This window comes from Podarcis vaucheri, assembly GCF_965113315.1.
Source record: "Podarcis vaucheri genome assembly, chromosome: 9".
Classification (NCBI taxonomy): domain Eukaryota; kingdom Metazoa; phylum Chordata; class Lepidosauria; order Squamata; family Lacertidae; genus Podarcis; species Podarcis vaucheri.
The window spans coordinates 55,979,009-56,000,331 of record NC_138767.1 but is presented as its reverse complement, the minus strand read 5'-3'; the positions used below and the strand labels follow the sequence as shown (position 1 = coordinate 56,000,331).

The 21,323-nt window shown below is 41.0% G+C and overlaps 2 protein-coding genes across 17 annotated transcripts in view; one reads left to right on the top strand and one right to left on the bottom strand.

Moving 5' to 3' along the window:
• EXOC1L (exocyst complex component 1 like) overlaps positions 1–6,598 on the bottom strand; it is a gene marked incomplete at its 5' end in the record, with an annotated part of 116,735 nt that extends 110,137 nt beyond the window's left edge. For 2 of the 9 annotated variants that reach the window (XR_014223515.1, XR_014223516.1), the window contains one exon: positions 6,459–6,598. The other 7 variants (XR_014223521.1, XR_014223522.1, XR_014223517.1 and 4 more) reach the window with 6 other exon arrangements.
• CLOCK (clock circadian regulator) overlaps positions 6,249–21,323 on the top strand; it is a 39,778-nt gene continuing 24,703 nt past the window's right edge. For 2 of the 8 annotated variants that reach the window (XR_014223511.1, XM_082238111.1), the window contains exons 1-4: positions 6,461–6,628; positions 19,696–19,817; positions 20,175–20,266; positions 21,160–21,219. Coding sequence is in view for 7 of the 8 variants with exons in the window: in XM_082238111.1 (XP_082094237.1) it covers positions 20,220–20,266; positions 21,160–21,219 (107 nt within the window). In the remaining variant the exon portion in view is untranslated. Of the gene's footprint in view, positions 6,388–6,410; positions 6,629–13,699; positions 13,790–15,287; positions 15,434–19,695; positions 19,818–20,174; positions 20,267–21,159; positions 21,220–21,323 lie in introns of those variants that run through there. The other 6 variants (XM_082238112.1, XM_082238114.1, XM_082238115.1 and 3 more) reach the window with 6 other exon arrangements.

Here is a 21,323-nt window from a genome sequence, read left to right as displayed (position 1 = left end):
CAGCAGTTATACCAGTAGTTGTTCAAAAACACTCATAGTTATTTCTCCTGAGAACTGGATTATTAAAAATATTAATAAAAAATATTAGCTGATCCAGAGATCAGTAATTAACCCCAAATTCTGAAAGCTTGTGTTGTACATGCACTGTTCTGTTAGCACCTTAGAGGTTTGTGTATACCCTATTCATTCCTAGCTAGATAAAACACATGCAGGAGAATGATGAAGCAGTATACTTTGTGGTGTGTGTGTTTAATAGGGATCATTTGGCAAAGAGAGATTGTGGGGCACCTTCTCTGCACAACAGTTGTGAGCTTTGCATTCCTTAGCAGCAGCTTACTGATTCCTACTATAACTGATCTCCCCAGAGCAGACAAACACCAACTCAAAAATCTGAATTTATTAAAAACAATAATTTCTTGCTTAATGAACATTTACACATCTATTTATTTATGCATTAAAATATATCTCTGCCGTATATTCTCAAGTAAGAGAATTTGCCTGCATCAGCTTCAGTCAAGTAGTTTGCTACAGCACAGCACATAATTAACCTTTAAATAGAATGGTTTCATAGTGTAGGTGATGAATGAAATAAAAGGCGAAGTCATTTGTGAGTTGCACACTCACAAAAACTGCAGAAAACTGAGCACAGTTTCAAGCTTTTATTCAGGAGTAACCTCTTTTTAAGAATGAAGCAGTGACGACTAAAAATATTGATGGAGGTGTGTGAAGACTGCAGAAAGAGCTGAGAAGAATCTTAATAGCTGTTACTCATAGTCACAGGAAGGCACTTCATACTGAACCATTACCTAAGTATATAGGCCTACATTTGCACTTGTTCATCTGCTGTTACCCTTACTCTTCCCCCTTTTACTCGCAAACCACTTGGGGAAAGCAATCCTGCCTCACTACAAACACAGGTATGAGTATTGTCAGGGAACTGCCATCGGCTCAGAGGCGAGAAATAGAAGGGCAGCTGTGTTACAGGGAGCCTCCGAAAATCTTGCAAAGCAGTTCCTCCTCCGGAGATGAGGAAAGCCCCACCTCCAGTGGAGAAGAGGTGCAAGGACCAGAGGATGCTAGTGAGAGCCTAAACACCACTCCTGAGCAAGCTGGAGAGGAGGGAAGCACGCCCTTGCCATCGCCCATCCTGCGCAGTAGTCTGGGGCACAGGGAGGGGCGGAAACGGTTGGGGGTAACAAAACTTTTATGTTGGGGGAGGTACAAAAAAAGACCACCCCCAAATAAAGCCTGTAAAACACAGGTCGGAGTCCTGCCTGCTTACTCTCGAGCAACTGCAACAGCACCTGACAAGTATTCTGAAATGAATATGACAATAGAGATTACTACAAGATAATTTTTAAATGAATGAATAGTTTGAGGAGCATTGGTGCGGCAGTGTGCCTCGCTTTGGAAAAACAGGCAGGCATGTCCCAGATCAGTTTCTGGGATGGATTATAGCTCAGTGAACTCCATGTAAACGTGCCACCCATCTTTCTTTTTAAAGAGGAAGTGGATTTCATGAGCATCCTTCTGTTTCATTTCTTAATGTGGCATGTTCTGCTGTGAATGAAGCTCTACACACTATGGCATGATGTGATTGAAACAAGCCTAAATGAAGAATGACACATGAAACAAAAAGATTTGATGACTGGGTGGTTCATTGAGTGGTAAGGCATCCAGGCAAGGGCACTAAGAGACCAATTTAACTGAACGTTTACACTGCTGACTAGCAATTTGCACCTACAGGAACTCTGTTTGAGGGGCCCTGTCCCACTCTATTTGTCCAAAACCCTGCATCTTCTTGGCAAAGTAATATTGCATGAAGAATGCACTCATTTCCACAAGAGCTAAAGCCCTACAGACCCTCTCAGGTGTGAAGAGCTGTAGGGTTAGATAGTTCTGCTGCCCTCGGGAATTCAAGGTGACTGCATGATGGCCTGGGAGATGCCATTCTCTGTGGCGGCCCCTAAGTTGTGGGATTCCCTCCCACAGCATTAAGCATACAGTGCTGATAGCATGCTGCTTTACCCTGGCCTTTGACACCTGAGATCTGTGTTATCAGCAACCACTCTATTCCTGAGACTGTAGCTCGTTTTCAGAATGTTTAATATTGAATTTAAAATGTTGTAACCTGCCCTGGGACCTGCTGGTGAAGAGCAGATAATAAATATAATAATATTAATAAATGGCAACTTTTTCTGGAAAACATCTTGGAGCATACCAACAGTTTATTTAATTCAATTTTTTGTGCTACTCTATACAATAATGAAAGTAGCAAAACAATCTTGTACACGCCTATCCAAAAGTAAGTCTTATTTAATTCAACAGGGCCTATTCCCAGCAGAGTATGATTACACTGTGAAGGAGAAAAGTTTGTCATTAAAAAGCATGATTTTTTTTTCTTTTCCGAGTCAGTTCGTTGAGAATATTATGGTATTCTATCTTCTTCTGTGTGCTCTTGGCTTCCAGTCACATGTGTCCTTTGCATCTGGCCTTTCTATTGCACAACACATGGAGTTATTAGTATATTTAAAATATGAGGGTTTGTCAAGATTAAATGGCCTTGATATGGCTTTCTTCCCCTGGATAAGTTTGAAAATGTGTCCCTAGATCAAGTACAACCACCAGTTCTTTTCCCCTTGTGCAAATTGTATTTACACATATTAAGTGTTTGTCTCAGCAGGTGATAAGAACTAACAATACTATTATTCAATACTTTGCTTCCCTCGTGAAATCAAAATGAAATGTTTTCTCAAGCAGCTCCCAGAACAGTGAACACACCCCCTAATTGCAACAGCAGAATAACCCAGTTAATATTGCCTTTTGAAATTCCATATTTCCCTTTGTCCAACAATTGTTTATAAAATTATTCCTATTCCACCATTTTGGATATAGCCTACACAAGGAGGCTCACCATATCATAAAAAGGAACTAATAGAACCAAAAATAATAAAGGCAACAATAAATAAACAGGCCAGTTAAAACAATTATTAAGTTACATATGGAATTCTCACTGTACCTGTCTGCTGCAGCTTTGGGTCTATAAAGGAATCTGTGGGTATCCTTAAAGTCACTTCCCATAGATGACCAAAGTACTTAACATGGTGTTTTAATTCTATGCATATTTTAGCCCATTGCTACCCTACATCTTTGAGGGACGCAGGTGGCGCTGTGGGTTAAACCACTGAGCCTAGGGCTTGCCGATCAGAAGGTTGGCGGGTCGAATCCCTGCGACGGGGTGAGCACGTCAAAGTTCAAGTAGATAAATAGGTACCACTACAGCGGGAAGGTAAATGGTGTTTCCGTGCACTGCTCTGGTTCACCAGAAGCAGCTTAGTCATGTTGGCTACATGACCCGGAAGCTGTACACCGGCTCCCTCGGCCAGTAAAGCGAGATGAGCGCCGCAACTCCAGAGTCATTCGTGACTGGAGCTAACAGTCAGGGGTACCTTTACCTTTACCTTACTGAATTCTTACTTGAGTTGAAATCAATTTCTTCCCATCCCAGATTAAACCTTCTGGTTTAATTAAAAAGCTACAGTAGTTATGTATATGTTGGTCTTTACACTACTTTTTGTAAACTTTTAACGGCAAAGCTTTTCTACAAAAGGGCATGCTCTTTCTTGGCGTTTGTTTATACAGCTTACATATCCAACCAATTCTATGTGAAACTAAAACTGTTTTACGGCTCACCTAGTAAGTTGCTTGGCAACCTCCATTACAAAACTTATATAGATAAGATAAATGGCATACACTGGGCATTAATTACCTCCAGTCATGTGTACAGTAGTATTAACACATTCTACAAGGGCTAAATTGTTACCAGTGATATATTTACAAGACCTAATGCTTGAACAAGGTATGTCAACTGTGCTTTATTTCTCTGCTGATCTTTCACATAAAGGGAAGAAAATTTCAATTAAAAAACAAAATTCTAGAGCAGTGCCATCTGTTGTGTGTACAGTCAAAGGAACAGCATTTCAATCATCATTCATAATAAAAATATAGAGGGGATCTAAAGCTGTTTCATAATTACTTTAAAGAACTTACTGTGAATACATGGTGTTCAAGTTCAGTAGTGAACCATGGCAACCACAGTAATAGACATGAATTGCATTAGATTTCAATATTAACCATGCTTGTAGCTTAACCATAAGCTCTAAACCAATGTGTTGCCCTCCAGATGTTGGGGATTTCAACTTTCATCAGCCCCAGCCACCACAGCCAATAGCTAGGGATGATGGGAATTGTAATCCAAAACAATTGGATAACACTACATTGCCTCCCCCTCCCCTTATGCACTGCGAGGGTGTTGTGACTGCACCGTTCCTGCTCTTCCAGGAAACTCAGTGGTAGATGTTGGATGTTACATTTGCAGAGGAGAATAACATATACCTGTAGATCTAATGCATCCACACCAGGGTGGTCCAGCATGCGGCCCACAAGGCCTTTTTGGTGGCCCTCAGCAACATTTGATGTCCCCACCCCCCCGCCCTGTATTCCCAAAGCTGGGTAAATGAGGTGCTGGGCTTAGGGAAGGAGGCTTCGAGTCTTCCCTCCTCCTTCCCAAAGCCTAGGTAGCCGTTTTCAAACTTTGGGAAGACAGCGTGAGAGCTGGGACATCAAATTTTGGCCTTGCTTCCCCAGCATGACAAGGAAGTGTGTGGCCTGCAGGTTATGTGTCAAAGTATTATTGCAGCCCACTTGGTATGAAAAGTTGGGCTGCCCCGATGTACACTCTGAAGATCCCAACTTTGCAGTGTACAGATTGAAGGATAGTCAAACTTGCATGTACTGGCCGCTATACAAATACTATATCTAATAAGGGGATGGTGGGTATGGAGGAAGAGTGGTATGCTAGCATGGTTTCTGTTTGTTACAGCATGTAAAATACTGGCACATGTAATGTAGCTGTATAGTGTTATGCATATTAGTATACTTTTAGAATTCAGCATGCCTGCATATATTTTTGCTGCTACATTTCCTTAGCAAGGCTCTTTCACCCTAAATGGTTGGACCAGGAAGAAGTGCAACAAGAAAAGTTTTCAGTCGTGCTCACTGCATTTCTGCCAGATTACTCTGCCTACCAAATTTCTGACAGCTATTACAGCTCCTGTCATCCCTGCTGCTCCCAGATGTTGATGAGAGTTGGAAGAGAGTTGGAAGTTCAGAGGGACAGATAGTCCCCTTACCGTCTGTAATGGAAGCTTTCAGAACCAGGCTTCACATCTGAGCAGTGGATTGTATCGAGACATCTCCAAGAATCATAGAACTGTAGAGCTGGAAGGACTCCAAGGATCATCTAGTCCAGCCCCCGGCAAATGTAGGAATATCAGCTAAAGCATCCATGACAGATGGCCATCCAACCTCTGCTTAAAAACCTCCAAGGAAGGGGAGTCCACCACCTCCCTTGGGAGTCAGTTCCAAGGTGGAACAGATTACTGTCTGAAAGTCCTTCCAGATGTTTAGCTGGAATCTCCTTTTTTGTAACTTGAATCCATTGAAATGCCATCTTCCTCTTTGTCCAAAAACTCGAGGCAGTCTTGTATTGATTGACCTTTTTGCCTCACCTGAATTTTTTATTTTGAAAAACCCTCATTCTTTGCGTCAGCTTCTGAAACACTGAACTTTTAAATCTGCTTGGGTCCTCGGCGGAGCTGTGGTGCTTGCTTTTGTTTTTAAAATAACGACACTGGGCAACATATACGCAGTTCACAGAGCTTCTGACTGCTGCAAACATGCTACTTGCAGAAGAGCAGGCGTTTACTCAGGAGGAGGCCGGACTGACTTGCAAAGGGACTTGCGCCCATGCTGCTTCCACACTGCAGGTTAAGGGGGAGCTTTTACGTGGCCCCTTCAGTAAAATAAGGTGGCGGAAGCCCCCAAGTCCCCATCCCTATCCCTCAGCGCCGTCTCTGCGCCAGCAACGACGTAAGAAGCTTCCACTTTGGGAGAAGGCAGAGGATCCTCCTCCAATCCCGCCCATAGTCCCAAATCCTCCCTCGCTGCTCCCCTCCTACAAGGTAATCTGAGGTCACGGAAGCACAGCGAGAACGCCTTGTCCTCTTCCGGCGCATGCGCAACACATCCCTTTCCTCTCCCCCGCCCCGCCACCTCCCGAAGGTTTCCGTGGCGCATGCGCAGCGAAGCCGCGGCCCCGCTCCCTGACGAAGAAGGGGGAATCACCGTCGACTCCCCATCTATGCGCGCGGTAGTAATGCGCATGCTTAGTACTGACCAGGGAAGCACAGGGGCCTGGGCCGGCTCAGGCTCTTGGCAAGCCGATATACCGCTGCAGCTTGTTTGGTGTCCCTTACCACCGGCGCACGCGCAGTACGGCCAAGGCTCCTCCGGGCTCGGCGGCTGATTCCGCGGCTTGTTTTGCCGGTAAGCGCGAGGGCGGCGCATGCGCGGTGCTGGAGGGAGACCTTAGGGCCTGGCGGGTTGTGGCTGCTTACTTGAGAAGCGGGGGCGAGCGATCCGTGTCGCGGCGGTGGGCTGAAGAAGAAGAGGAGCGCGAAGGGAGGCGGCAGGCTGGCGGGGAAGCTCGGTAAGGAGGATACGCCAGCGAGCCGCGGCCGCCGGCCTTGAGGGGACCTCGCGGAGTCCTGCTGGCGAGTGGGCTGAGGTAAACTTTGACAGGCGGCGGGCGCGACGGCGGGTTGGGTCGCTGGCGCAGGTCTATGATCTCAGTGTCTCTGCCCCCCCGTCTCCCGACCCCGCCGACAGTTGAGGGCTTCGCGTGACCCGCTGCCGGGGACGATTCAGGCCCTCAGGGGTTGGCCGGGAATTGAGGAACAGCTTGAGGGGCCGCTGCCTCTATCTTCCTCCGACCCCCACCCCCGAACTCGGGCACCGTGGCGAGGCGGAGACGGGGCAGCTCCGGTGTTTCATAACCGAGGCGGGAGGGGGCTGTGAGGGGCCTTGGCTGCGCCCATCCCGCTCTCCGGGTTGCGCCCGGCGTCTCCGGTTTATGAAGGGCGCTCCAGGAGGGGCGCCGGTTTGGGGTATCCCTTATACGAACGGCGCCCTTTTGGTCCTGTCAGAAAGCTGCCCTTCCCCGCCCTGCGAGCCCGGAGCGCGAAGAGGCATTTTCCTTTTTCTCTTTTCCTCCTACAGCGGCCCTGAACCTTATTTGAATACTGATGATGCAGGCGGGGAGGGGTTTCCTCGCCTCTCTGGAGCCGAATCTAGGGCATTAGATCAAGCTGGAGCGCCCACGTACTTTCGTTTATTTTGCCGAGATCAGGACCCTGCCCCCTTTCTTTAGAGCAAAGGGGAGAATGTTGATGTGTCAAGCCCGCTTCAAAGGTGTCAGCTGGTTTCATTTGGTAGTCGGGAATGCAATCTGACTTTTTGGTGTCGTTGGTTTCTTAGCTCAGTTTCTACTAAAATATTATACTTCGAAAAGATCTAATGTAGCAGAAAGTGGAAAGTCAGCACGTAATGATTTCTTAATGCGCTTCTTTTTGTTAAGTAACATGAAAGAAAGGCTGCAAGCCTAAGCATACCGCTGGTAAATCTTGTTTAACTCTGCAAGATTTCCAAGTAACCATGCTGATGATGGTGCCGATGTATTGTGCGCTTGCTTGCAGACAAGGTTTTGTTCTGGTTGGTAGCACTTGTAGCACTCCTTGAGTGAAGGACACCATAAGTGACAGGACACATTGTTAGATTGTAGCAATGTGTGTAACTCCATACATGGCATTGTATAAGTAATCCTACTTGCTTTCTGTGCGCACATAATGGGTTATTTATTTATTTTTTTGTAACCTTGGTTCTTTGAGTGGAGTAGATGTGCTGGAATAAATAGTTCTCTAGTATCTACTTAGGAAGAATAGATTGCAGCTTAAATAAACCTTCAAGTTGACCATTCAATCTAGAGTGAGTGAAAATTGCTTGTCACACTCTCAGCTCAAATGGCCTTTGCTGCACAGTTTCTTGGGTTGGCAACACTTTTTATAGACCATAAATTGCTCACATTGCTGCTTTATAGAACGCAGTGCTTGTGTTTATTATACCTATGCCCCATTTTTATATCAGAAAGCTCATGTACTTCCCACAAGCCTTCTGTATAGGTACAGATCATGTCTACACACTAGTTTCAGCAATGTTAAACCAGTGTTCCATTACCTGCCAAAGGCTGTTTCAGTATCCTATCATTTAAGACAAGAATAGTTTAGCTATCTTCATAAAAAAGAAGGGATTCACACAAATAAAAAATTGCATGGTCTGTTTCCTTGCCACCATGTTCTCCTGGAATGTTGTTGTTAAAAGAATTGAAACACCAGAATGATGTCTTACTTTGTGGTATGATGCTGAAGTGCCATGCCAACTTTGTAACCACTCCCAAATAAATAAATAATAATACAGTAACAGTTATTTATTTATTTAATGTGTACACCACCCTATACTTGGAGATTTCAGGGCGGTTCACAACGTTATGTTACTAGCTAAAAAGTTATAGTTGTGCAGTCCTTCCTTACACATTAAATCAGACTTGCAATGATAACTGCAAAATTGCAAATAGACTTAGATTGTTACCTCTAGGTGAATGGGATAGAGTTGTCCATGCACCTATTTATACAGCTCTGTACTGTATATATAATACAGTATATGCAGGTTGCTCATCTGACTTTCTTACAGACTTAAAGAGTTACAGAGAAACCTTTAAAATATAGACATGTTGTATATAGGACTGCAGTTATCTCTTTTACCTTTTCATACTTGGTCTGGAAGGAATACCTTCCTGTTCAGCATTGCCTTCAGTGGAGGAAGCCAGAAGGGCTGGTGCCTAGGCTGTGTTGTGATAAGAAGCACAACCTGCTTTCTCTTCTTCCCTGTTTGGTGCATGCCCACATCAGAGCTTGATAAAATGATAGTGCAGTGCAGGTTGACAAAGTAGGCAGGAGAATTGCAGGCATAGTAGAACCTCAGTGAACACTTGGATCATTTATGCACAAAATGCATTATCACTGGCCTGTGACAGCTTTGTATTTAAATAAAAGCCACAGGGATGCATGTACTTTATTCTGGACTGCTGTTAACAGAGGGTTTTTCTGTTTTCTGATTTTTTTAATCAGCTGTCCAAAAAAACACAGATCTATATAACCAAAATAAGTTTATATGACTTCAGTCCTAAACTAGGTAAAGGTAAAGGGACCCCTGACCATTAGGTCCAGAGTGGCTGACTGTGGGGTTGCGGCACTCATCTCGCTTTATTGGCCGAGGGAGCCGGCGTACAGCTTCCGGGTCATGTGGCCAGCATGACTAAGCTGCTTCTGGTGAACCAGAGCAGCGCACGGAAACACCGTTTACCTTCCCGCCGGAGCGGTACCTATTTATCTACTTGCACTTTGATGTGCTTTCAAACTGCTAGGTTGGCAGTTAGGCAATCCTAAACTACCTAGCAGTAAATCCTATTGGATTCAGTGAGGCTTACATCTAAATCATCGGGGTTAGGAGTGCCTCAATTATGAAACATAAAATCTTCTGTAATGGAAATAAGCATTCTTTTGATACTACTTATTGCCTGAAATAGAATAGTTTGATGGAGGCAAATCAGTCAATACCAGTGACGGTATATCCTACCTATCTCAATCTTGAATGGGTTAGACGTTTGTAGGGCTTTTCCAGGAAATAGTTTGAATTTTTTAAAGAAAGATCTAACCAAATGAAGGTGAGTAGGACAGAACTTGTAATATCTTGATGATTTCTGAACTGAGGTGGTTAGTTTCAGGACACCCCCACCCCCCAGATCTTTAAAGATTAGTATTAAATGCATGCTGGTGAGATGAGGATTAGTGACGTGGCCTCACTTTTCATGTTTTGAAATGTAAGGAACAAAATATGGATTTGCGTTGTTATTTCTGTGGGTCTAGAAGTAGTTTCAGTTCTTCATTTGTTATCCCTTGTGCTTATGTCATTTCCCATTCGTATAGTACACACAGTCCTTTTAGTCTCTGATCAAATCTACTTAATTATAGGAAATTTGCCACTTCCTGTTTCTATTATTATTATTATTATTATTAATATTAACAAAATGTAACAGTGGTATTCCCCATTTCTAAAGGACAGAAATGTTTGATATACAGTGGTGCCCCGCAAGACGAATGCCTCACAAGACGAAAAACTCGCTAGACGAAAGGGTTTTTCGGTTTTGCGTTGCTTCGCTAGACGAATTTCCCTATGGGCTTGCTTCGCAAGACGAAAACGTCTTGTGCTTTTTTCTTAAAGCTGCTTGAAGAGGCGCAGTTGCGACGGACTGTGCTTCGCAAGACAAAAAACATCACAAGACGAAAAGACTCGCGGAATGAATTATTTTCGTCTTGCGAGGCACCACTGTAGCCCATTTCATATGGAAATATAACATACGCATGAGAAACATAGGTTTGCAATTGGGTAAAGACATATGCAGGGTCCTAAAACATAATTGATTTATTATATTGCCATTTGATTGCAATTTTTAAAAAATCAGTTGAAAACTAATAATAATAATAATAATTTATTATTTATACCCCATCCATCTGGCTGGGCCTCCCCAGCCACTCTGGGCGGCTTCCAAAAAAAATATTAAAATACTGTAATACATCAAACATTAAAAGCTTCCCTAAACAGAACAAATCGTTCTGGGAGAGCCTATTAAAGCAGTTTGAATTATGAAAGTAGATTTTAAGAATTATTTCCTCCAATTTCATCAATTTGGATAATTAGGCCTGGTCCTAGTTTATCTCAAATATTACTGTATGTGCAAATAATTGTCATACTAGTGACATCTCAGTGGTTAACATTGCAGTTAGATCCCTTATTGTAAACTCTGTTTCAGACAATTAGCCTCAGTTAAATATTTTCTTAAAAGGTCATTCTTAGTACGACTTTGAAGGTGTTTTAAGTTTTTTTTTATCTTTAAAGCACAATAAAAACATACTGAGTGCCAGACCTTTCAGTATGATAAAGACCTAACACTTTATCTAGAATATAAGGGCTATCAATATTTTTATACTGTTAGCCTTAGAGGTCCAGTAGTGCAGAAGTTCATTGAGTATTATATGTGTATCATTGCTAACTAGGGTTCCTTGCTTACAAGGTTTTGCAAAATCATTTCAAGCTCTGATCAAAATGGACTCCAATTAGTACTTTTTCTTATACAAGTGATTAATAGAATGCTGTATTTCTAAAAATGCTTATTAATGCAGCATTTGTCAAAAATGTGTGAGAGAATAAGATTGTGGCTCTGTTGTTAAAAGTTGAATTGTAAATGAGTAGGGGTTTTTTTAGTGAACATTGCAGGTCCTTGTTGTAGTGAAAGATGTTTGATATTCCAATGGATCAGATACTACAATTGATTGTGCTGTTCATTTTTAAAAAATATATTTTGAGTGGTGTACTTTTTATCGTTTGATTTGGTGATGTCTTTTGGCTAAGCAATAAAAGACATGACAGGCCAAGACCCAGAACTAGATATCAACAATTTCATTTCATGATGATTAAGCCAGTATTGCAATATGAGGAGCTCTAATGATTTCTAACTTTGATGATCAAGAACCATTGTTTATTTTCAGTCTAGTTCAATTAATAATACCACTAGGTTTTGCGTTTCTCACCTTAGAGGGCTAACTTCTGAATATATTTGCTGTTTCATTAGCAACTATATAGAAATAAAGTTTAGCTCCTGCAGGACTGTAGCACTTGGAAAAGCTGTAAATTCTTCATCCGTAAGCTGTTAAAGCTGTGGAAGTTGAGAGTATATCGCACTGAAGTGTCATAAGTTTGAGTAGATTGTATCCAACCAAGTCCTTTTCAGAGTAGACCTATAAAAATTACTGGGGCTATGTTAGTCATGTTCATTCATTTCTGTGGATGTATTCTGAGTAGGGCAGGGGTCTGCAACCCGCGGCTCCGGAGCCGCATGCGGCTCTTTTACATCTTTGCTGCGGCTCCGGGGCGGATACTAGCGAGGGGAGGAGGCACATTGTGCGCCCCGACACTCCTCACTGTGGCGGGCGCTGTACTGGCTGTGACGTTGCATGGGGGCGGTGCGTGCGTTAGTCACGCACCGTCCCGACGTCACCTTCCCGCCCGCTGTCAGATCGTGGCTCCGGAGATATATTTGTTTTAAATGTCGCAATGGTTTTGCGGCTCCCAGTTGTTGTTTTTTCTTCGGAAACGGGTCCAAGTGGCTCTTTTTGTCTTAAAGGTTGCAGACCCCTGGAGTAGGGCTAACACTAGATATAACCCTATGTAAAGGAGCTGTAGTGCAAAGCACATGCAAAAGACTCCAGTCAAATAACTGGCAATCTTTAGCACTGCATATTCAGACCTGCATCATGCTCTGTAGAATTGTGGGAATAAAGTTTTGATACCAGTTATTTCGGTATATTTGATACCAGTTATTTCAGTATATTTGATACCAGGGATGCGGGTGGCGCTGTGGGTTAAACCACAGAGCCTAGGACTTGCTGATCAGAAGGTTGGCGGTTTGAATCCCCGCGATGGGATGAGCTCCCATTGCTCGGTCCCTGCTCCTGCTAACCTAGCAGTTCAAAAGCACGTCAAAGTGCAAGTAGATAAATAGGTACTGCTTCGGTGGGAAGGTAAACAGCGTTTCCATGTGCTGCTCTGGTTCGCCAGAAGTGGCCTAGTAATGCTGGCCACATGACCCGGAAGCTGTACGCCGGCTCCCTTGGCCAATAAAGCGAGATGAGCGCCGCAACCCCAGAGTCGGTCATGACTGGACCTAATGGTCAGGGGTCCCTTTACCTTTACAGTTACGCAGTGCGGTGCAGATTGAATTAAAAAGATACACCTTTGGAGAGAACTTATTTGGTAGTGTTTGCAGGTTTGCAAGACTTTTCAAATAATGTATATTTCTTTTTAAAATAAATGATTGATGAAAAGAGAAACATATATGGTCAGGGGTCCCTTTACCTTTACCTATTGCTGGTGCAAATAAGCCTTTTCAGGGACTGTTTGAAACAAGAGGGAGGGGGGGGGAACCTGGTTTTTCCACTAACTTTGTTACTGTTGTCAAATATAGTAATAGTAATCTTTCAGGTTACCATAGTTCATTAATTTATAATTAGTTTTATCGTCTGCATTTTCTCCAAGGAGCATGAAATTTTTAAGTTTGTCACATTGCTTATTTGTTAGTATTCAAATGTTTAATAAATGCTATCTTTAAAAATTAACTACTAGTAAGTAGTAAGGAAAAATTAATAAGATGCAAACATTCATTAGAGAGCATTTGAATCTTAGGGCAACAAAATAAGATATTTTTAAACATGAATGTGGTGTATTACATCTATGCCAATCCCACTAATGCTGTTATTTTGCTTACTTTAGAATGGCGGGTAGTGGGAACATGTAGAAGATCATTGTAGCATTCCTGTAGCATTCTGCCTACCAACTTGTCCCATTCTACATTTTTCTGTAGCGGGTTGTTGAATAATATAATAAATCCAAAGTGCTCACAAAACAAGTTACAAATTCAGTTTGAAATTAAAGTAAAGGTTTTTAAACATTGCTAGTTTTGAAGAACTGGAGTACTACTTTATTCATATTCTTGGCAAGGTATCACTTACATTATAAGGATATTTGTTATATTATGTTATAGAAAATAATTTTGTTGTAGATTTTAAGAAATATATATTTAGTTTAAAAAGTTATACATTGTTTCATTACATTTCCAATAATTCTGTAGATCAGACATTGGCCTGGTTCACATGGGTGGCATGGCAGCTGGTGCCCCCTGGTTCACATCTAGCTTTCTCACCAACCAGAGGATAATGAGGTAACCTTCTGTATTGTGTTGTTATGATAGGTCTGGTGCAAGGCAAGGCATAAACTGTGCTATAGAGCAGAGCTGTATTGCTTCAGCAAATGTCAATCTGAAATTTGACCCTATGTAGAAATAGCAGCTGCATCCCTGTTGCTAGTCCCACCCTCACTTTTCATGTTAAAGACTCTAGCCTGCTCCATCAGTAAGCAGTAAGCCCACAACTTATGTAGGGGTTATGTTCTGGGGATTGCACCTAAATCCAAAATCATGTACAATCAAAACACATTGGGTTCAGTGGTGGATGGGATTCCCAAAGTCATTTCCTCTGAAACTTCACCCTCTTTTAATTTTTTGTTGTGCATGTAAAGCTGAATGCACACAAGTTGAATGCATGTATGTTCAGCTCACTGCAGTACATCTTCCAGCTGCAATGACACTGATACTGTATGCTTATCTGATGGAAGTGCTTTCTGGGGCTGCTCTTGTGTTCAGTCTCAAACAAGTAGGGGAATCCAACTGACGTCTTGTGCCTCTGAAAATGGACCTGTGTTAAGAGCATAGTTGTAAGGCTTTCAGGATTTCCACATCTGGGGAAGCATTTTATTAACAATCTGTTTTATGGTTGCGTAGGATATCCTGTTTAATTTGGATTTCATTTAGCATGAGGCTCAGAGCCAAAGAACTTCACAACAGTTTTGTGCAGTTTGGGACACTGTGGCCTGGTATATGTGTTATGCAGTAGTTCCCCAAGCTGCATGGCAAATAGAGTTTTGACACTGAGGAATACTTTTCAAAAATAATTCATAACATGGCATAAGGGTTTGCAGTTCAAAACAAAATAAAAAATCAGAATCCCACTGAGCCCAAAGGAGCTCTTTGTAATCTGGCCATTGTTTGTTATTAACTGAGAGACTGGCAACACAGTACATTCACTTAGAAGTTCAGTAAGGGTTATTCCCAGGTGAGGGTGCATAGGAGTTCCACTATATGAAAGACAGTTTTTAACTCAATTTTGTGTGTGTGTGTGTGTGATCGTTGTTGTTTTAAAAAAATGAGTATGCTTCTTAATAAAGATCTGTTTTGCAATTTGCAAAATCTAGAGTGTCTTTGCTAGAAGTCTTACTATAAAGGAAACCCCAAGAGAGGGTACTATTCGAAAATGTTAGAGGGGGAATTTGACTACAAAAAAAGAATGGTTGTATATTTCAGTCTGTTTGAACTTCTTTGTACTTCTTGAACTTGAGAGACACACTGTGTGCTTTATGGATTCCACATAAATGTAACAGAATTTTATGTTCTTGTTAGAGGTGTTGATGCTAGATGCCAACTCTGTTCATAGGGGTCAGGAATGTCACCTTATGCATGACCTTGGAAGAAAGCATGGTTTGTTTCATTATTAGGTTATTAGGCATAAACGGAAACGTAATCCATATATGATATTACTATGATATTTAAAGTAGTACATCCTGGCAAAACTCAAGGTGCTACCTGAAAAATCTGTTATTTGCAGCAAAAGTTATCACCATATACTGAAAAATCTAAGGGGTCTTTCTTGGTATCAGAATGGATGAAGACGCTGAGGGTAGCTGTTATAACCAAGCTGACTGGTCTAATACATAGGCAAGAAGGAATAACAACTTGGTGCTTTATGATTATGTAAGTTGTCATCTGGTATTTACAATGAACTATATTTGAGTATTTTATATTTTTACATTTAAAAAATACTAAGTTCTCTTCAGTGGGTATCTTTGAATGGTCGCTGTTCTTATGTCAGCTTTTATTAGAGCCATTCAGCTTGGCTAAATCAACTTTGTCAGGTCTATTAGAATGCTATTTAGTTGCTCATTTTATGTAGACTATCAGACTGAAATTATTGGCTACTATTGTTTGTTTTGTTTAGTCATTCTAGCTTAAGTTGTCAGTGTATTCATAAGCATCAAAAATATTCTAATGACTCCTTGTATTTTATTTCTATGACTTAAAAATTGTTTTAAAAATAAATATCTAAACTGTTTAATGTGTGACCTCAATACAAGCTATGCGAACAAACCAGATTTGCAAACAAGTGCTCTAAAGTTACCAGCACTCACAAACAAAAATACTGGTTTTACTCCCTATGCATTCTTGTATCAGTTTTTGAGGTCAACAGAAAAAAATAAGTCAATGGTTGTAAAACTCCCCCTTTTGGTTGTCTAGAAGTGGTTCTTATGTGTCACAGGTGACTATAAGCATAGTATAAATGCATAAAGTAAAAGTATTGGGCAAAATTTAACATTAGATGAGTAGGGATGGATGGAACAGTCATAATCCAGTTCATGTCCCTTGAACACGAGGAGTCTAGTAAGTCTGTTCCTTTGAATGGCCATGCAGATTTATTTGGCTCTTTTTTTTCTTTAAAAAAACCAGTTACAGCTGTTTAGAGCAGCTAGAAAGTGTGGTGCTTGCTACACTCATTGATAAGATATGAGTAAAAAGCTCCTGGAAGAGGCAGCACATTATGATGTGCCACCATTTCCTGGGTGATTCTACAGCACAAAGATGGTTACCTGCCTTGCAGTAATGAGTGCATAAAACATAATTTATTTCTGAAGACTCAAGCACCAAAAAAACCATGTTCTGAAACCCACAAGTATAAAGAGGTAAACTGTATAGTGCATGATGGCCAACCAAATTATGGTTTTTACTCTTATCATTTGCTTGATAACTAAAACTTGCTCTAATTTTTTGTGTCTTGCCTGGTGTTATGTAGTGGCCATATCTCCTTAAAAGTATTACCTTACCCACATGGCGTTTACAGGTGCACATGTACCTGCAGAGAATTTCCCTGGCACGCACAGGCCCCCTCCCCAGGATATATGCCATCCTTTAAAGTTCCCTCATTATTAAAATTTGGTTGCACTAGAGATCATTTCATTCTTTATTTCATCTATTATACTGAGAAATGGAAAGAACCATCTATATTATATGTGTACCTGTTCAAGGAGGGGGTGTTGGGGGGAAGTTTGATATGAATTTGTTAAAAAAGTGTGGAGAAACAGGTTTGCAATGGAATCCCAGAAGGTTAGTGAAACATTTTAGTATCATTATATCTTTATTACCTGAATATCACCAAGCAATGAGCTATGTTATAAGTTTCACATAAGAGGCGAGGGAGGGAAGAAGAGAGAAAGCTATTCCTAATAAGAAACATGGCATAAGCCTCTTCTGTATTGTATGTATCTGTAATATGACTTTCTCAAGAAAACTCAGGAAGCTGCTTGAAGACGGTTAGTTTGTGCAGTGAAGAATATCTGTCTTACATATCTGTATTTTGTCCTATACCAGCAGCATAATTTCCCTCTGCTCTGCATAAGTCATATGCTGTCTTTTCTTTAACATCATCTAGTCTATTCATGTTTGCTTTTAATTTCAGAAGTCTTTCTAAGCGGTTTTTAAAGGTTCTATTCCCCCCCTGTCCCTGGTTATAAGCATAGGTCGGGATTCAAAGAACTGTGAAAATAGCTTCATGTGCCCAGAATGGTTTTGGATTTGTTTCCCAAACAGCAGCCATGTCTCCCCCTTAAAGCCTAATGGTAAACCACATTTGAAACTGGGGAGAATTAAAAGGGAGCTTTCTGCTCAAAATGGGGAGGGAAACTTAAAATTCCCACTAGGTTAGCACAACCCCTAGAATAGCTGTTTGGGTGTCTGGCATAATAATAAAAAGTCTATGCATTGTGAGAGTGAAACACAGTTTTAAAGGCTACCAGTACTGGATGCAATACTTGCGTCATTTATTATCCCCCACCCCGGACTTGTGTAATGTTTGGCAGAATATTCATATTCTCAAAAGTTTAAAAACACAAGCTTCATGTTACAACGTCCGCAGTCTAGATTTCAAAAGACTTCTTTGCACATTTTGGTGGATACTCTGCCCAAAAGGAGGGGGAAAAAACTATTCAAATGGGAGATAAGGGTTTAACCACCTTAACAGGAAAAGTAGGTCAATAGGACACTAGGCTATTAGGCCAGAAAGACACAAGCAGGTTCTCTGAGTCATGCTTCACTTTGCTTTTCCTCCCCACTCCTTCTGGCAGATTGCTTTTCTTTGTATTTAGTTCTTGCTCTTTTTAGTTACTTTTAAAGACAAGTAATAATTGTTTGTGTAGCTCTACTGGCAAGAGGATATATTAATCTTCTAAAAGAAAGTTCCATGTTCTCTCAGTATGATTTGCTTCTTGGAAATGATCTAAAAATACCAGTTAGGAGGGAGGGAGTTCTACAACTGAAGAAGCTTTTCCAGAACTCCTTGCAGCTGATAGGGGAAGAGAATGGAATGGCCAGAACAAGGGCAGTATTTCCTGCTTGGAAATAGACAGTGAGTGGGATGGAGGAGGAGAATTGAATGTAGAGATATTTTCCCCAGTTCCCAAGATATTGTACTGTTTTGCATTTTGAGAGCAGCAAAATGTTGAAACCTCTGGAGTAATGTATTAGTCTGTATGTCTGATGGATTTTCTTTTGCATCCTGCCCATTCTGGAGAACCAATGTGTTAACGTAATGTTGGGGTTTAGAACAGAAGATGCATATGGCATGTCTACATTCTTTTGGGCAACAGGAACAAAATAAGCCTGTGCTAGCTGGCCTGTGCTGTGCAGATACTGTACCAATATTGCGGTTGCGGTCACTGACAGTGTGAAGTTAACAAATACTGGTTAAGCACTGTGCCGATTGCATGAGTACACCAGCAGGCACCCAATAGTTTATTTCTTTATTTAAATATTTATAAACTTCAATTTCATAGATAATATAAAGCAGCATACAAAATAAAGACAATGCTACAGTAAGAACAGTTAAATCATGGATAGCATATCAGTAAGAACTGACTGGTAAAGAAAATCACATTGCAATTACTTATTTGAACACACTTTTTGAAATTTATTTATTTAAATATTATTAAGCTGCACTTTCATAGAAAGTATAACATATATAATATTAATGATGCATTATAGTATTAAGCTGCATGCTGAATTTGTGCTACTGCAGACATAGTCTAACACAGGCTTCCTCAAACTTGGACCTCCAGATGTTTTGAGACTACAATTCCCATCATCCCTGACCACTGATCCTGCTAGCTAGGGATCATGGGAGTTGTAGGCCAAAAACATCTGGAGGACCGAGTTTGAGGAAGCCTGGTCTATCATGTGCAAATGTTCCAACATTAGTTGATCATTTTTGTAGGGAATTTCTTGGCAGAGATCTGTGCTTTGTAAATAGATGTAGCAATATAAAACTATGAGGCAGTTGGAGGTATGAATAAACAAAGAAACAGATTTGGGAACATTGGTGGAATAAAGAAGAAAGAATTCAGATATAAGTAAAATAATAGTAACAATTATGATACAACACCTCCAGAGCTATGGGTGGAATCCAAAGATTGTAAGATTGGACAATGTTCTTGCACAACCAATCATTAGATTTACAGTACATTGTCCCTGCTGTGTCTCTGAATAGCTTCTCTGGGCGGGGAGGGGAAATTGCCCAAAACTTGCTCAGCATATTTGAAATTAAGGAAGCAATACTTTACATGGTTATCTGGGAGTAAATCCCTTTGAATTTAATAGGGTTTGCTTCAGAATAAACATACAGAATTACTTTGTAACTCACATAGAATCATAGAACTGTATATGGCTAGTAATGGAATTCATGTAGTTGACAGCTCTGGTCAGAGAAGATTAAAGTGTAGCTGCTCAATGACTTTTCTTTTATCACAGATGAATGTCTGTTTTCTTACATCAAGCTACTACAGTGTACATATTTGTACACTGTGTATATATTTCTGTTCCTGTACTTAAAATAAAAAGTGGCTACTTATTACATGAAAAAATAATTAGGTCCACAATCCTAATACTGTTATCTTTCTTTTTCTCTTTAACAGTACTGAATTAAGATATTAATGATCTTCTGCGGAGAATACATTTTGAAGGCTCTTCCCAAGTTGCTCCTTCTGGAACCTGTCATTTAGAACATTGCCATTTATCATCCAGAAAAGTATAAACGGTAAAAACCCACTGGATTATATTCAGATAATTAGGGCACAGAACCAAAAAGCACAGGCATATATATTGGTAGCAATCCAAAGAACTACGCTCGTCATTTTAAGGGCTTTGTCATTGCCAGACAACATGACAATTTGCTTTTGACAGTGCTCTCAGTTTCAAATATGGTTTGCCATGTGGAGTTGGGGCAGGGAGCTGATGTCCAAGAGACACAATCCCAAAGCTCTTTGGGCACATGGAACTAGTTGCATGGTTCTTTGGATTCTGCCTATTGTTCCTTTTGGTGGCAGTAGGGAATTTTATTCAGGAAAAGTAAGAGAGTGACGTTACATTTCTTTCTTTATCTATTCTCCTACAGTGCAGACGTACAAATGTCTACCACAAGACTAAAGTGTGATATGTTATGTTCTTTACCATAAGCACCCATAAAATGAGCTCCATTGCAGACAGGTATGCTTTATTTGAGTTTTGTAAATTATTTTTTATTTGTGCATTATTAATGGTTGCACATGGTTTAAAAGAGAATTTTAAAGAAGGCCGTTGAAGTTACAGTATCTCTTTATAACAGGAGAGGTGAACCTGCAGCTGTCAAGCTGCTTTAGGTGGACTGCCAATCACCAGGTGTCTCCTCTCCCTCTTGTGCAACCCCATTGCTAGCAAGTCATTGCATGAAAATGCTCAGCAAGCAGGAAGGAGCACTAAGACCTCCTAGCAATGTCACTGCACCAGAGGATAAACAGGTGCCTTTGAAAAGTAAGGAGGTGAGGCAGTGAGGCTTTCCTTTCCTCCTCGCCCAGCACCACCACAGTAGAGAGGAGTTACATCTCTACTGGTTGTTGAAAAAGTGTGTGGGGGGGGGAGAGAGAGAGATTGAGAGCACCTATCTGTATGTGCCTGACTGTGTGGCTGCCTGCTTGTCTGGATGTATGCAGTATGTGTGTGCATGCATGTAAATGTACATTGATCTCAGCCTCTCTTGGCATGCAGCCCTTGGAGCAGTGGTTATCAGTGTAATCCTTAGACCAAAAAGGTTATCTACCCCTCCTTTAGAACATAACAGACTTCATTAGCTGTTTGTTATGAATGACTTGATTTAATGGTAATGCGGAATTGCAAAGATCCAATAAGGGCGTTTCAATATTTCTTCCTAAATTGTATCTGTGGGTACAGTAGAAAAGGTAATATTCACAAAATTTATTTTACTTCACATCGAAACCAATCTTATAAATACCCATTTTTTAAAGATCGATATAATTAGTAATGTTGCAGACTGAAAATACTTATCAATATAAGGCTGTTCTTAACATTGTGGCTGCCCCCTGAGACTTGTTTTTTTCTTGTAGAGATGATGGTAGCATTTTTGATGGTCTCGTGGAAGAAGATGACAAGGATAAAGCGAAGAGGTATGTTTTTTGAGGTAGCTAGCACCAACCATTTCCCCTCTGGTTAGGATGTATATAAACTGTGCATTGAAATGGGACTTTACGTATAGGGCAGTTTGCACACA